This window comes from Passer domesticus, chromosome 10 (assembly GCF_036417665.1).
Source record: "Passer domesticus isolate bPasDom1 chromosome 10, bPasDom1.hap1, whole genome shotgun sequence".
NCBI lineage: Eukaryota > Metazoa > Chordata > Aves > Passeriformes > Passeridae > Passer > Passer domesticus.
The window spans coordinates 41,397,919-41,410,381 of NC_087483.1; the positions used below are offsets into that span (position 1 = coordinate 41,397,919).

Below are 12,463 nucleotides of genomic sequence, written 5' to 3' on the forward strand. Positions count from 1 at the left end.
GCGCTAACACCTATTGTCAGCCGTGCTTGGGAACTCGGGTGTGCTTGCAGCCGCTGAGAGCCTCAATTACTCATCTCAATTACCCTTCAGTGGGCTGCAGAAGCTGGAGGTGTTCTGAGTTTGGGACACATCAAACCCTTCCTCCCAGCGCCTCTGGGCTGTTGGTACACAGCTCCGGGGACAGCAGCTGAAAGCAGCCCCGCAATGAAACCAGTTCTGCGTTGCTGAATTACTCAGCACTGCCAAGCTCTCCAAGACACGTTTTAATGGTGGAGTGACAGATTTACTCAGTGTGGAGTAACTCAGGCAGATCACAGCAGCTATTGGATTGCATGCTTGTCTTAATTCTAATAGCACTCACTTGGGAGCCTGATTGATTTAATGTTGCTTCATCTGCTGCAGGAGATTCCCAGAGCTGCTCTGATTTTGCAGGAATTGCATTATTTGTGTTGCTGTAAATCTTAACATTTAAAAGGGGATCGTTTATTAAGTGTCATTTACATATTTTAAAAGGGTTTTATTTCATTCCCCCTTTTTAAAGACACCATGCTGTAGAATTAAAGAGGAAGAAATTTGTTCTTGAGAGAATTTCCAAGTGGGAGCAGAGTGTGTGAGTGCCAGACTGCCGTGTGTGCCAGGCTGCAGTGCCAGGCAGGCGCTGGAATGCTGGCACCTTCCCATTCCTGGTGTTGATCCTGGCCTCTTGGGAGTGTTAACCGTGGGGAGGGGCACCCTGGGGAGCCACGGGAGGAGCACAGAGCAGCAAACCCTTTCTGTGTGTGTTGTGTTTTCCCTGCTCAAACAAGTGCTGTTCAGCAGTGAGGTGTGTGGGAAGGGCACAACCTGCAGCCCCTGGAACAAAGTAAGGTCAGGTCCCCTGGATCTGTGACAGAGCTGATTTCCAGTTGATATTCTGTTCACCCATCCCTCCCTTCAAGTCTGGGAGACTTTGGGGAAGAACAGTGAAAGCAGAATGAAACTTTCACTCCTGGTTCACCTGCTGGGAGACTGCGCTTGGTTTATACTGGATTTGGAGAACCTGGTACTTCACCTTTCCCAAGGGCTGTGAGGGTCTGAGATCTGTCCTGGTGAGGAATGTCACTCCCCGGGACACACAGAAGGCAGCCTTGGTGTCTTAGCCTGAGAGATTTTTTAGTGGTTTAAATTTTAACAGGAAAAGTCTTTCAAGAGGGAAGTTACAGCTTAGCTCTGACTTGCAACAGTAAATGGTTGTCACTGAGTTAACTAATAAATTAACTAATCAAATTATGGGGGAAAAATCTTTGTGAACTGCTGCATTTATTGTGATCTCTATTTCACCTGAAGTGATTCTGTGGAATTTGTGACTTCTGTCCCATAAGAATAAAATGAAGGGATACCTGTTTGGGGAGTCCTTGCTTTTCAGGTGTTATTCTGTGAGAACTCTTCTTCCTGTTGCTCGTAGCTTGCTAAACTTCTAACAGCAGGCCAGTAAGGATTGCTGGGAAGACAGGAGTGATGAAATTTGCTATTCTTTTGACTTTAAAGGCCTGATCGTGCATATGTTTTCTTTCTGACAGGTTAGGGTGGGTTTGGCTTTCTCCAGCCCTAATTTTCTGCTGAGGTTATTTTGTGAAGTTTGAATGTTTGTCTTTTTCCCAGTCTGGTGGAAGGTGTGGGCTGTGTCTGTACAAAGGGTTCTCTTCATCTGTTTGTAGTTCATTCACTGCAGTTTTAAGATTCCCATCAGTTAGGAACCCTAAAAGATGGGGAACACAGCTGGGAACAAGCATCCTGCTGGCCTGTAAAACCCAGCAAAGCCTCCACTCTTACCCTGTAGGAGAGCAGTGGGGGAAGAGGCTGCCTGTCTTTGTATGCACTGTGTACAGATCCTGAAATGAACTCTGCCCTTTTCCCCTTGCAGGAACATCATTTGCAACGGGCCATCTCAGCACAGCAAGTTTTCAGAGAAAAGAAGGAGAGCATGGTTATCCCAGTCCCTGAAGCAGAGAGCAATGTCAACTACTACAATCGTCTGTACAAAGGAGAGTTCAAGCAACCAAAGCAGTTCATCCACATCCAACGTGAGTCCCAAACTCTGGGGTTGTTGTGGGGTCTGTGCAACCCCTCCATATTTAACCTGAGGAGCTTTTGTCTCGAGGTCAGAGTTGCTGCAGTGGGAGGACTCAGAGATCCATTTATAGATGGAAATTCCAGTATCTTCTTGAGTTCTGGAAGAGTTGAGTTGCTGGTGAAGGTGGGGGTTTGCTGCTGGGTTTGGTTCTGGCTCTGTGCTGAGCAGCTGCTGAGCCTCTCCTGGCTCTTGGGCTTGCAGTGTTCCTGAGCCAGCCTCCCTTCTGTGGTTTTGTCCTTCCTAGTCCTGAGCAGGAGAAACTGAAGCTGCCTGGCTGCCTCCTGGGTGCTTGCACTGATGCAGGGAGCAGGAGAGAGTTGTCTTGCTCACTGTTCACTCCAGAGCTCTCTGTAAGTGCAGATCCATAAAGCAGAAGGGTTTTTGGGATGCAATCAGCCTTTGTCCTGCTGCTCATGCCAGAGTTCTGGCAGGGCAGGGCAGCTGTGCAGCCTCTGGGGTTCAGGCTGTTCTGGGTAACAGTCACCTCTCTCTGGGTTTGACTGAAACTGAGCAGTTCCATTTCAGCAGGGAACTCTGAGTTTATTTTACAGATAAAACTAAATATTCTGCATGAGCTTAGTTTGTGTCTTACAAGATCTTGTTAATCCAAGCTTGTGGGCTGTGAATGAATTCTCCCATTTCTTTTGCTTGATGTTCTGTTGACAAGTGACACTTTTGCAGTTCAGTTGTTCCTTGGCACACAGTTCATGTTTGTCCTTTGCAGGATGTGGTTCAGGGGGTTATTTGGGCACTTGGACTCCTCCCAGCACTTACCTTTGTAGCTAAACCTTTGATTCAATTATTGCATCATTTCTCACCAGCATGCTGAAGTGTCCAATTTTTACTGTTTATTTACAGCATGGGAGATTTTGGAAATAATGTACTCAGGGTTCTCTGTGATGCAATAGAGCCCATAGAGGTGATGGAGAAAAATCAACTAAAAGGAATTGTTTCTCTCCTTAATAAAAGAAACAAACTCAGAAGCAAGGCAGGCTGAATGAACTGAAACCAAGCTGCTGCTGGAGGAATGTTTTTTATTCTGTTCTTTGTTGGACACTGCCAGAAACACTGTGAATACTGTTCATAAACATGTCTAAAAATGTTATATATATTATGCCAACATTTTCTTTGTCTTGTTGAGACTCACAGTCTTTCTGGACAGAATTGGAGAAGGTATTTGAGCTGAAGATAAATATCAGATACTGCTCCAAGATAATTTTTCCCACATATTCTGATGGACTAGGTGTGATGCAAGGCAGCTTTATGCTACATAAACTGCTTAGAAATTCTGTTTTAGTCTTAAAGCACAAAGAGCAGCAATACCCACTTTGGCCAGGGAGGTTATGTAAACTGATGGAAAGTGCCAGGAGGACACATCCTATAATCCATACTTACTGCTTGGGTATTTCTGGCAAATTATGTTTTGCTGGGATTCTGGTAGCCTAATATTTTAATATTTTTTACATTCATTTTAGATCAGTGGTTCCAAGCAGAGAAAAGTTAATTTATTTGTAAAGCCTGGAATTTGTGAATAAACAAAGTTCCAGGTATTAGTTGACCTCAGTGGCACCAACACAGGTGATGCTGAGCTGAATGTAAAGAAAAAACCTTGAACTGTTACAATTATTCCAGCATGCTTTGTAATTTTCCAAGAATATTTCTAGCATCAATAACATGGAGATGCATTTTAAGTTGTTGATAATTAGCAAAGAGATTAAGTTGGTAAACTTGGACCTAAATTAGAGCTAAGGGGATGGAAGATGAGTCAGAAACAATGAAACAATTTCCATTAAGTGGGGAATGAACTCCAGTCATCCTTGAAAGGAACTTTTTGGCAGGAAGTTTCTCTTTCATTTTTTGGTTGGGTGACCCTCAGTGTTTATCAGTTTGCTGCCTTGGCTCAGGCCTGGTTGCTGCTGTTGGCACAAGGGGTGGCAGGGCTGTGGGTTGCTGGGGAGGGAGGGCACTGGAAGCACTGGTTTCAGTGGGAACTCCTGCCTGTGGCAGCTTCATGTGCAACCACAGCCTTAATTCAGTTAGCTAAATGAAATGAGTTCATTTGGTGAAGTTAAACCCAGTTCAGTGTAACTTCACTGAGAAACAAATTGCATTTGAGTGAGTTAGTGCAAGCTGGGTCCTAGGGGAGCTCAAGTACACAAAAAAGCAAATCCCTGTGGCAGGTACTGCTGGGAGTGGGTGGAGTGTTTGGGAACTGGATGTTGTGTGTGCAACAGCAGTGAGCAAACTCCTGAGCATTCCTGGAGGAACTTCCCAGGTGGGAGCACTGGGATGCTGTGTGTGCAGCAGCAAGTCCTGAGCATTCCTGGAGGAACTTCCCAGGTGGGAGCACTGGGATGCTGTGTGTGCAGCAGCAAGTCCTGAGCATTCCTGGAGGAACTTCCCAGGTGGGAGCACTGTCTGACAGTGCCCTGTAGAGATGCAGGTGTTCTGGAGGAGGAAGTCTGGATTCATCCTGAGTCAGGAGAATGTCCCAGGATTTAGGAGTGTCCATGTGGGCTGGTTCTCCAGCAGCTCCTGCAGGAGCAGCTGCCCCAGCTGCCACGGCAGGGGCAGGAGCAGGGAGTGATGATGGATGGTTCCATCCATGGCACATAAACACCTGGCTCTTGTGATGGCTTTGGAAGCCAGGGAGCTGCCACGCTGCAGGCCAGCTCCGGGGTGAAAAATGGCTTTTTCTGGAACAATTGCAGCTCACTCAGTGCTTGGGGAAAGAAGAAAACGGGTGATTAAGGATGTTGCTGAAGGTGTGTTTTGAGGAATGGTAGATGAACATCAGGGAGGAGGACACTTCCATGGGTGTGCCAGTGCTGGGACAAGCCAGCTTTGGGCTGGTGAACTCCCAGGGAAGATGGTCACCCTGCAATTCCTGAGGCCTCACGCCTCCCCAGGCTGCTGGGAGCTTGTGGCCGTGCTGTCTGCACAGAAACACATCGTGCTTCCATCCCTGCAGTGTCATCTACCTGCAGCCCTTGTAAACCTCTCTCTTTGACAGGGATGACAAACAGAGCATGGGGTGTGTGACAAGGGTACTGCTGTTCTCACAGGAATGATGGGGTGTGTTTGAGAAAATGGGCTGGATTTGTTTGATGATGGCAAGTACCTGTTGGATGCCTTTTATCTTGAATATTTTTATCTTATCTTGAATATCTTGAAAATAGTGAGCAGAAATAGGGAGGGATTCCCTGCTTCCAGCTGAGGTGCACCATGAGGTCACTTGAGGCACTGGGAGTGACCTGCCTTCCCTCCTGGAGACCCATCCCTAATACCCACAGTGTGCTCCTGAGGGTGATTGGTGGTTTAAGGTACTTTTTGATTGGATGGTTGGGCTTTTTGTTTTCTTTTTGCTTGTCTTGGTGTCTCCTGGTTGCATCTCACTTGATCCTGGTTTTATTCTGGATGGTTCAGGACCTTTTAGTGACTCTTCTTTTCCCATTGTGGAAATGAAAGGAAGTTTCCTGGCACTGCTCACAGTTTACAGGAGAACAACATCACATCTTCTGTCACAGATCCTCCTGCTCACTGATATTCTGGCTTGGAAAAACTGGCTGGAAACATTTTGTCCACAGGGGATTATTGAATTATCTACTGACAGGAAATAGGCTGACATCTTTTCTGATGTGAGACCAACATCTGCCTGAGGGCAAACAAGCTTTTTGTGGACTTGAATGGTTTTCAGCCCACATGTGAGCAGTGATCTGCTGGAGAGGCAGATGTGATGCTGAGAGCTGCAGTTGAAGTCTCATACACAGTTAATTGTTGGAGAGCTCTTGGTCACATGCCCAGTGACAGTGTCTTAAATAAACTTGCCATGCAACTTGTATTACTGAATTAATATTGCCAGCAGTTCTTGACACATGGTTACAGCCTGTTATTATTTTCTCCTCAAATAAATTGTTACAGTGTGTGGTAGGTCAGAGAACTCTTCTGGCCGAGTGCTGTTGGCACAGTTGGTACAGTTGGGCAGTGTCTCCTCTGAGAGATCCCAGCTTGAGCTGAAGATGCTGAGGAGCTGCTTTTTAGCCCTTCCCAGCTGCATCTGGCTGAGGTTCTGTGCCTGCATAAATAAATAAATAAACACTGGTGGTTTAGCTCATTTATTGCACTGGATCACAGAGGGAGTGATCTTGGGCAAGGCTGAGATGTGGAAGGACACTGCTGACCACCTGCCTGTGGGAGGGAAAACACTGGGATTTGTTTTAAAGACTTCTTTTGGGGTTTTCTCTTGCTCCTGGTTTCCCAGGTTTTTGTTTTAAGGTGCCCTCAGAGCACACAGGGCAGCTCGGTAGCAGGGGTTTTAAAATTAGCACTTGGTGTAGCCACAAGTTAAGAACATGGAGATAAGATGGTGCTGTTTGTCTGTTAAGAATAGAATATATTTCATCAGGCCTATTAACTGCTGTTATTGCAGTGCTGATTGAACTACTGGGAGTGCTGTACCTGGTGTGTCACCCCTTCAGGGTTTTATTAGGTGTACAGTTAATGTTTCTATTAACAGTGCTTACTGTCACGTGCAATTTACTCATATTTGTTGTAAAATTTTATTTCTGCTGTGTTACCTGAATGGGAACTTCCTTCTGCTTTTAGTAGCACCAGGAACTTTGTCAAGTATAAAAGATAATTAGCACAGTTAGTAATAAAGACATGAGCTTTGCTGAGAACTTGAGAACTGATTATTTGGAGAGCCTGAAGGAATTGTCAGGCTCTGCATCCACAGCTGAGGTGGTTTTGGAGGAGAAGTAACAATTCCCATAGGATTGGTCTAGGATTTCCACAGTTACATAAAACCAGAAAAATTTAGTCTGTTAAATATTTTAACACTTCAGGTTTGGTGTACTGTTTAAAAATGGGCAGTAGAAATTATATTGGGACTTGAGTGTAAATGCTTTTTCTGCAAGTCTGGACTTTGATTGAAAATGGTCTCAGTTCTTATTATCCTACCATGATACTCTGGAGGAGCTGTGTTATATCAGTACTGGCAAGCAGCTTTATTTTGTTCTGCAAAGATACATCGAAGTTTCTGTGCTCACCACCCCTTCAAGTCACTTCAAATGAAACTTCTTGGATTCCTTTCATACTGGAAGCAACTTCTACCTGCTGTGTGTTACATGGGGAAACTTTTCAGCATAAAAAAAGTGCTCCGGCAGAGAAGTGCTGGTCTGGAATTTGCTCAGTCGTTTTTGGTTTCTGATCACAGATGTGTGTCCAGAGTGTGGTACTCACCCAGCATTTCAATTTCTTGTGTTTCAGCCTTTAATCTGGACAATGAACAGCCAGATTATGATATGGACTCTGAGGATGAGACCCTTCTGAACAGGCTGAACAGGAAGATGGAAATCAAGCCACTGCAGTTTGAAATAATGGTTGACAGACTTGAAAAAGCCAGTTCTAGTCAGGTATGATGTGAAGAAATCACTGGGAGGTTTTGCTTTTCTGGGTCAGTGCTTGGTTTTATTTCCTGCTAACAGGAGAAGTGTGTTTGTGTGAGTGTGCAGTTTCACAGAAATCACATTGCTGTCCCCTGTGGTACCTTCAGATGACACAGGTGGGGAAGGAGCTTTTGGGGTTGCAGGGACTGATTTTAAATTTTAATTCCTGACCACAATGTGTCAGAGACACACAGCTTGTTCTAGCACTGTTGGTATGGAATGAGCTTGTGATGATCAGGAGGTGTAGAAATGTCTATAAGCATATGAAAATCTGAATTTTCTTACACTTGTTTCTGCTGGACATTGACTTTGGTTGGTTTGTGAGGATTAGAAGCACAGTGAATTAACTTGTACCACTTCAGTTTGTGCAAGTCAAGTTTGAGCAGGTGCAGTTATTTCCCAGTGAGATGAGGCTTTGTGAGAGGGAAAAATCCTTTGTGGGATCCCTGGCTCTGCCTCAGTTCCTAAACCTGATTTTTTCAGTGCTGTCTGCTAAAAGGCCAAAATATTGAATTTTTCTCTGTCTTAGAGCATCTTCAGAAAGGCAGAGATTTCCTACTATGCTAAGAAAATGGGAATGAAGGGAAAAATTTGGAATGAAGGGAAAAATAGGGAATACATTGGATGATACTTGTTGAACATGTACTTGTGTTTGTTGGAGCTTTGATAAAGACACCCCTGTCTTTGCTAAAGACACCCCAATGGCTTGGGGTTCAGGCCATTCTGGTGATCACTTCTCATGATCAATATTCATCCTTCTGATGCTGGTTTCACCTTTCTTTGCTGGAATAATGAAGTTTAATTTAAGATTTGAAGATGCTTTTTCAAAAATTAAGTGCTCTAAGAACACAGGTTTTTCTCTGTGGACACAAGCAGCTCTTGCAGGTTGTTGGAGCCTGGGATGGGCAGTGGCTGGTGGGGTTTGAGTGCTGCTCCCAGTTCCCAGTTGCCATGCCTGATCCCTGGAATATTAAATTTAGGATGTTGCTGGGAATGCCCTCCCTGCCCAGGAGGGTTCCAGGCTTTGCCTTTTCCAGGCATTTTGATGTAAGCAGGGAATACAAAGACTCTGCATCCACAAGCAGACACAGGCTCAGCTTCACTTCCCAGCTGTGCACTCAGGGCAGAGGTGATTTATTTTTTATAAGAAATATGTTAATGGAAAAAAGGGAGCAAAAGACAAACAAACCAGAAATTATCTCTCAGCAATACTTTTTCCTTTTTTAAAAAAGCAGTTCAGTGCTTTTTTAATCCTACCACAGATTGCAAAGGTTTTATTCTGCTTGGGCTGCAGCTAACACTTGCAGAGTAGCCATGGTTACACTTAGGATTTCCTTATTTTTCCAAAATGTGTTGTTTCCTTTTTTTGCTTCTCCTAACGTAGGGACAAGATTAAAGTTTGACACATTGCAAAAGTGCAAATTAAGTTGTTCAGTTGATATTTTTCAAATTATGGGGCAGATGAAGTGCTGCCTGACTTCTTTTTAAGTAATACTAGGTACTGTTTTCTTTTTGTGTAATGAATGGGTTGAAGATGATATGAGCCTGTTAATCTAATGTACTGTTCAGTGACACTTTTGCATTTATTTAGAGTCTGATTTCCATATAAAAAGCTGAACACAGATTTAATTTTTTAAGTGATCTGTGTAGAACTACCACCTACTGAAGTAACTTAGCAAACAAGTGAACATCCTTGTGTCTCCAGGGGATAATAATAATAATAGGGATGGGCATTGTCCTGTTCTATCACAAAGTAACTAAGAAGTAAATTTGATTCTAGGGGAATCAACATTCAACTGCAAAGAATTACACATTAATAAAGGTTACCCAGTAAGAAACTGTTTTTGTTTGTGATTCCCAAATCGTGACTGCAGACTGCAGTAATTTCTCTCTATCCTGTGCTTGTAGTTGTTTCAAAGTGTTTTCAGATTTCATGAAAGATTTATGGGATTCTGGATAGGACCACTGGATGAAAGAGATGCTGCTGGTTCAGAAAAATTGGGAACTCTGACTTGGCAAGAACAACTGATGCCTTCAATTTCCATGAATGTTTTTCCATCCCTTTACCCTGGTGCTGGAAAATAACAAAGTTTATCCAGGAGGTGCACAACCAGTGTGAGTGTGGTGACTTTCCCTGCAGCCCCATGTGAGCTGGAGCTTGTCCCTGTTCCCCTGCAGCTTGTGACCCTCCAGGAGGCCAAGCTGCTGCTGAATGAGGACGATTACCTGATCAAGGCTGTCTATGACTACTGGGTGAGGAAGCGCAAGAACTGCCGGGGGCCCTCGCTCATCCCCCAGATCAAGCAGGAGAAGAGGGATGGCTCCACCAACAACGACCCCTACGTGGCCTTCCGGAGGAGAACTGAGAAGATGCAGACCAGAAAGGTGACTTGGCAGACTCTGCTGTGGGAATTGTACATTTCTCCCTTGGTAGGGGTAGTTTGGATCCCTGTCCAGCATCTTGCAGGGGACAAGTTACTGTCCATCTGTTTTTGAGCTGAAACTCACAGCCTGTCACACAAACAGCTGCTGGGTTGGGAGCTTTCCTTTCTGTGGGAAAAGGGGAAACCATTCCCAGTTTTTGTATTTGTAGCATTACCAGGAAATCTGTGATCACCCAGCATTCTCCTCTGTACACATGCACAGCCTCGCTGTGTGTGGAATCAAGGTGGGGAAAGTGTTGTAGGCTTGAATTCCTTGCTCTAACAAACTTGGCTTGATCAGAAATGTGAGCAAAACACAGGGGGAAATGGCTGCAAAGTTCTTCTCGGTTTACTCTTAAAACTGGATTTGTTTGCTTTTTGGGGCTTTGTTTGCCAAGTAGGATCTGCTTTAGGAAAAGCTGCTTTGGAGTGTCCTCGTGAGCCTCGTTTGCAGCAGCATTATATAACTTTATTTTTGCAGTTTGTGCCTCACGGCTTTTGCTTTTGACTAAAAATTTGTTTCATCTCTCAACAGAACCGAAAGAACGATGAAGCATCCTATGAGAAGATGTTGAAATTAAGGAGGGAGTTTAGCAGAGCCATAACAATTTTGGAGATGATTAAGAGGAGAGAGAAAACAAAACGGGAGCTGTTGCATTTAACGTTGGAAGTTGTGGAGAAAAGGTAAAATTCCATAGTATGAAAACCAAGGTTTTAGATTTTCATTAAATGGCTGTGAAATAATCTCTCAGTTATTTATTTATTTATTATTGCAGTAGGAACTTCAAAAACTAAAAGAGAAGGGGTTTGTGTAGACAGTTGGAAGACACTGGTTTGTCTTTGAGACATTTCCCAGTGGAAATGCAGCCCTGTAGTTTTAATCCTGCTTTTTCAGGTACCATTTGGGTGATTATGGAGGTGAAATCCTCAATGAAGTGAAGCTGAACAGACCTGACAAAGAGATGGGCACAACTCCATCATCTCTCCACAATGGGAACCACCACAAAGTTCAAGAATGTAAAGTTAAGGTGAGATGTTTTTCCCTGCCATGAGTCTCTTGTTCCTGGGATCGTCATTCCTTTGGGATCATCATCCTTCTGGATATGCTTTGAATTCAGACGTGTCCCTGAAGAAATAACCCGAAACATTAGGAGTTAAAATGCCTGGGGGTGAGGCTGAGAGTTGAAGACCTCTGGAAATTTGTATTTAGCACCTGCGACACCTAGTGGTCCCAGAATTCCATACAGAGCCTGGAATGCCCGGTTCTCCAGGAATTTTGGCATTCCTCGTGTTCCTCCTCTGCTTCCCAAGCCCAGCTCCATCTCTGGAGTTAGTTTCAGTCAGGCTGTTATTGATGAGTGTTAATCCAGGGTAAATTTCAACACTTCTTAAAGCTGCACTGGTACTTCTCCTTCAAATGGAAAATTTTGCAAGTGAAATAATCTTTTCAAATGGGAGCTTTGAAGTTTAATAACATTTGTGTTCAAGTGGACAGTTCAGTATCGATGGAGTAATTGCTCACTGCAGAGGGTTTATGTGAGAAAAATCTTAAGTAGCCAGCCCAAATACCATCACATCTGTTCAAAAGTGTCAGCTCTGTGAGAAACAGGAAACAAATTAAATTGTTTCTTTTGAACATGTCCGTGCAGTTCAGAAAATTGAAAGTGCCAGGGAAAAATGAGATCTCGGAAAATAATTGGAAAAGGAATTTCAATGACAATACCCTGAGTGTAGTGCAGAGTGAGGAGCCTCTCCTCAGTGACATGGCTTGAGAGCTCTCTGATTATTAATAAATACCTGTAAAAACAATCAGAGGAAAGGTTTAATGTGTTCAGTGAGTTTTGCATGATGTGTCTCAAGTGTCTGCAGAGCCTTTGGAAGACAAACAGCCTGTCTTGAAGTAATTAAATTCACTGATGGTTTAGTTTTTAGAATTTTCTGTTTGTTTTCCCCGAGCAGCACCCTCACCACTCCTCTCTGAAGGAGGAGGTGTCCGATGTGGTCCGTCAGAAGAAGAAGTACCTGAAGAAGCCCAAGCTGGAGTGTGTGGTGACTCCTCAGCCCCTGGCTGAGCCCTTGCCTGTGCTCAGCAAGAGTGACATCAAACAGTACGACTTCCACAGCTCTGATGAGGATGAGTTCCCACAGGTAACCCCCAAAATCTCAGTGTACACAAGGCAGAAATTCCTGTTAGCTGGCCTTTGCCCAGTCTGGCTTGGCCCACCTCTGACTATATTTAAAAGCAGCTTTTGTAAACTGAGTTTCCTTCCAAGCTGTGACAAACATGGCATTTCTCTTATATAAACACAAACTTTTATAATAAATACAATTATGCAAATGTGGCAGCTGGGAGAATGACATTGTTTTCTGGCCTAGGTACCCTCACCAGTGTCAGAAGCAGAAGAAGAAAATGATCCTGATGGACCTTGTGCTTTCAGGAGAAGAGCAGGATGCCAGTATTATGCTGTAAGAATATGCAG

At 44.1% G+C, this 12,463-nt stretch overlaps 1 protein-coding gene across 3 annotated transcripts in view; it reads left to right on the forward strand.

Annotated features, from left to right (window-relative positions):
• The window catches only part of EPC2 (enhancer of polycomb homolog 2), a 35,792-nt gene that overhangs the window by 11,923 nt on the left and 11,406 nt on the right, over window positions 1-12,463 (forward strand). For all 3 annotated transcript variants that reach the window (XM_064435307.1, XM_064435309.1, XM_064435306.1), the window contains exons 2-8: window positions 1,904-2,063; window positions 7,382-7,527; window positions 9,739-9,945; window positions 10,519-10,667; window positions 10,879-11,011; window positions 11,943-12,131; window positions 12,360-12,449. In XM_064435307.1, coding sequence (XP_064291377.1) covers window positions 1,904-2,063; window positions 7,382-7,527; window positions 9,739-9,945; window positions 10,519-10,667; window positions 10,879-11,011; window positions 11,943-12,131; window positions 12,360-12,449 — 1,074 coding nt within the window. The remainder of the gene's footprint in view (window positions 1-1,903; window positions 2,064-7,381; window positions 7,528-9,738; window positions 9,946-10,518; window positions 10,668-10,878; window positions 11,012-11,942; window positions 12,132-12,359; window positions 12,450-12,463) is intronic.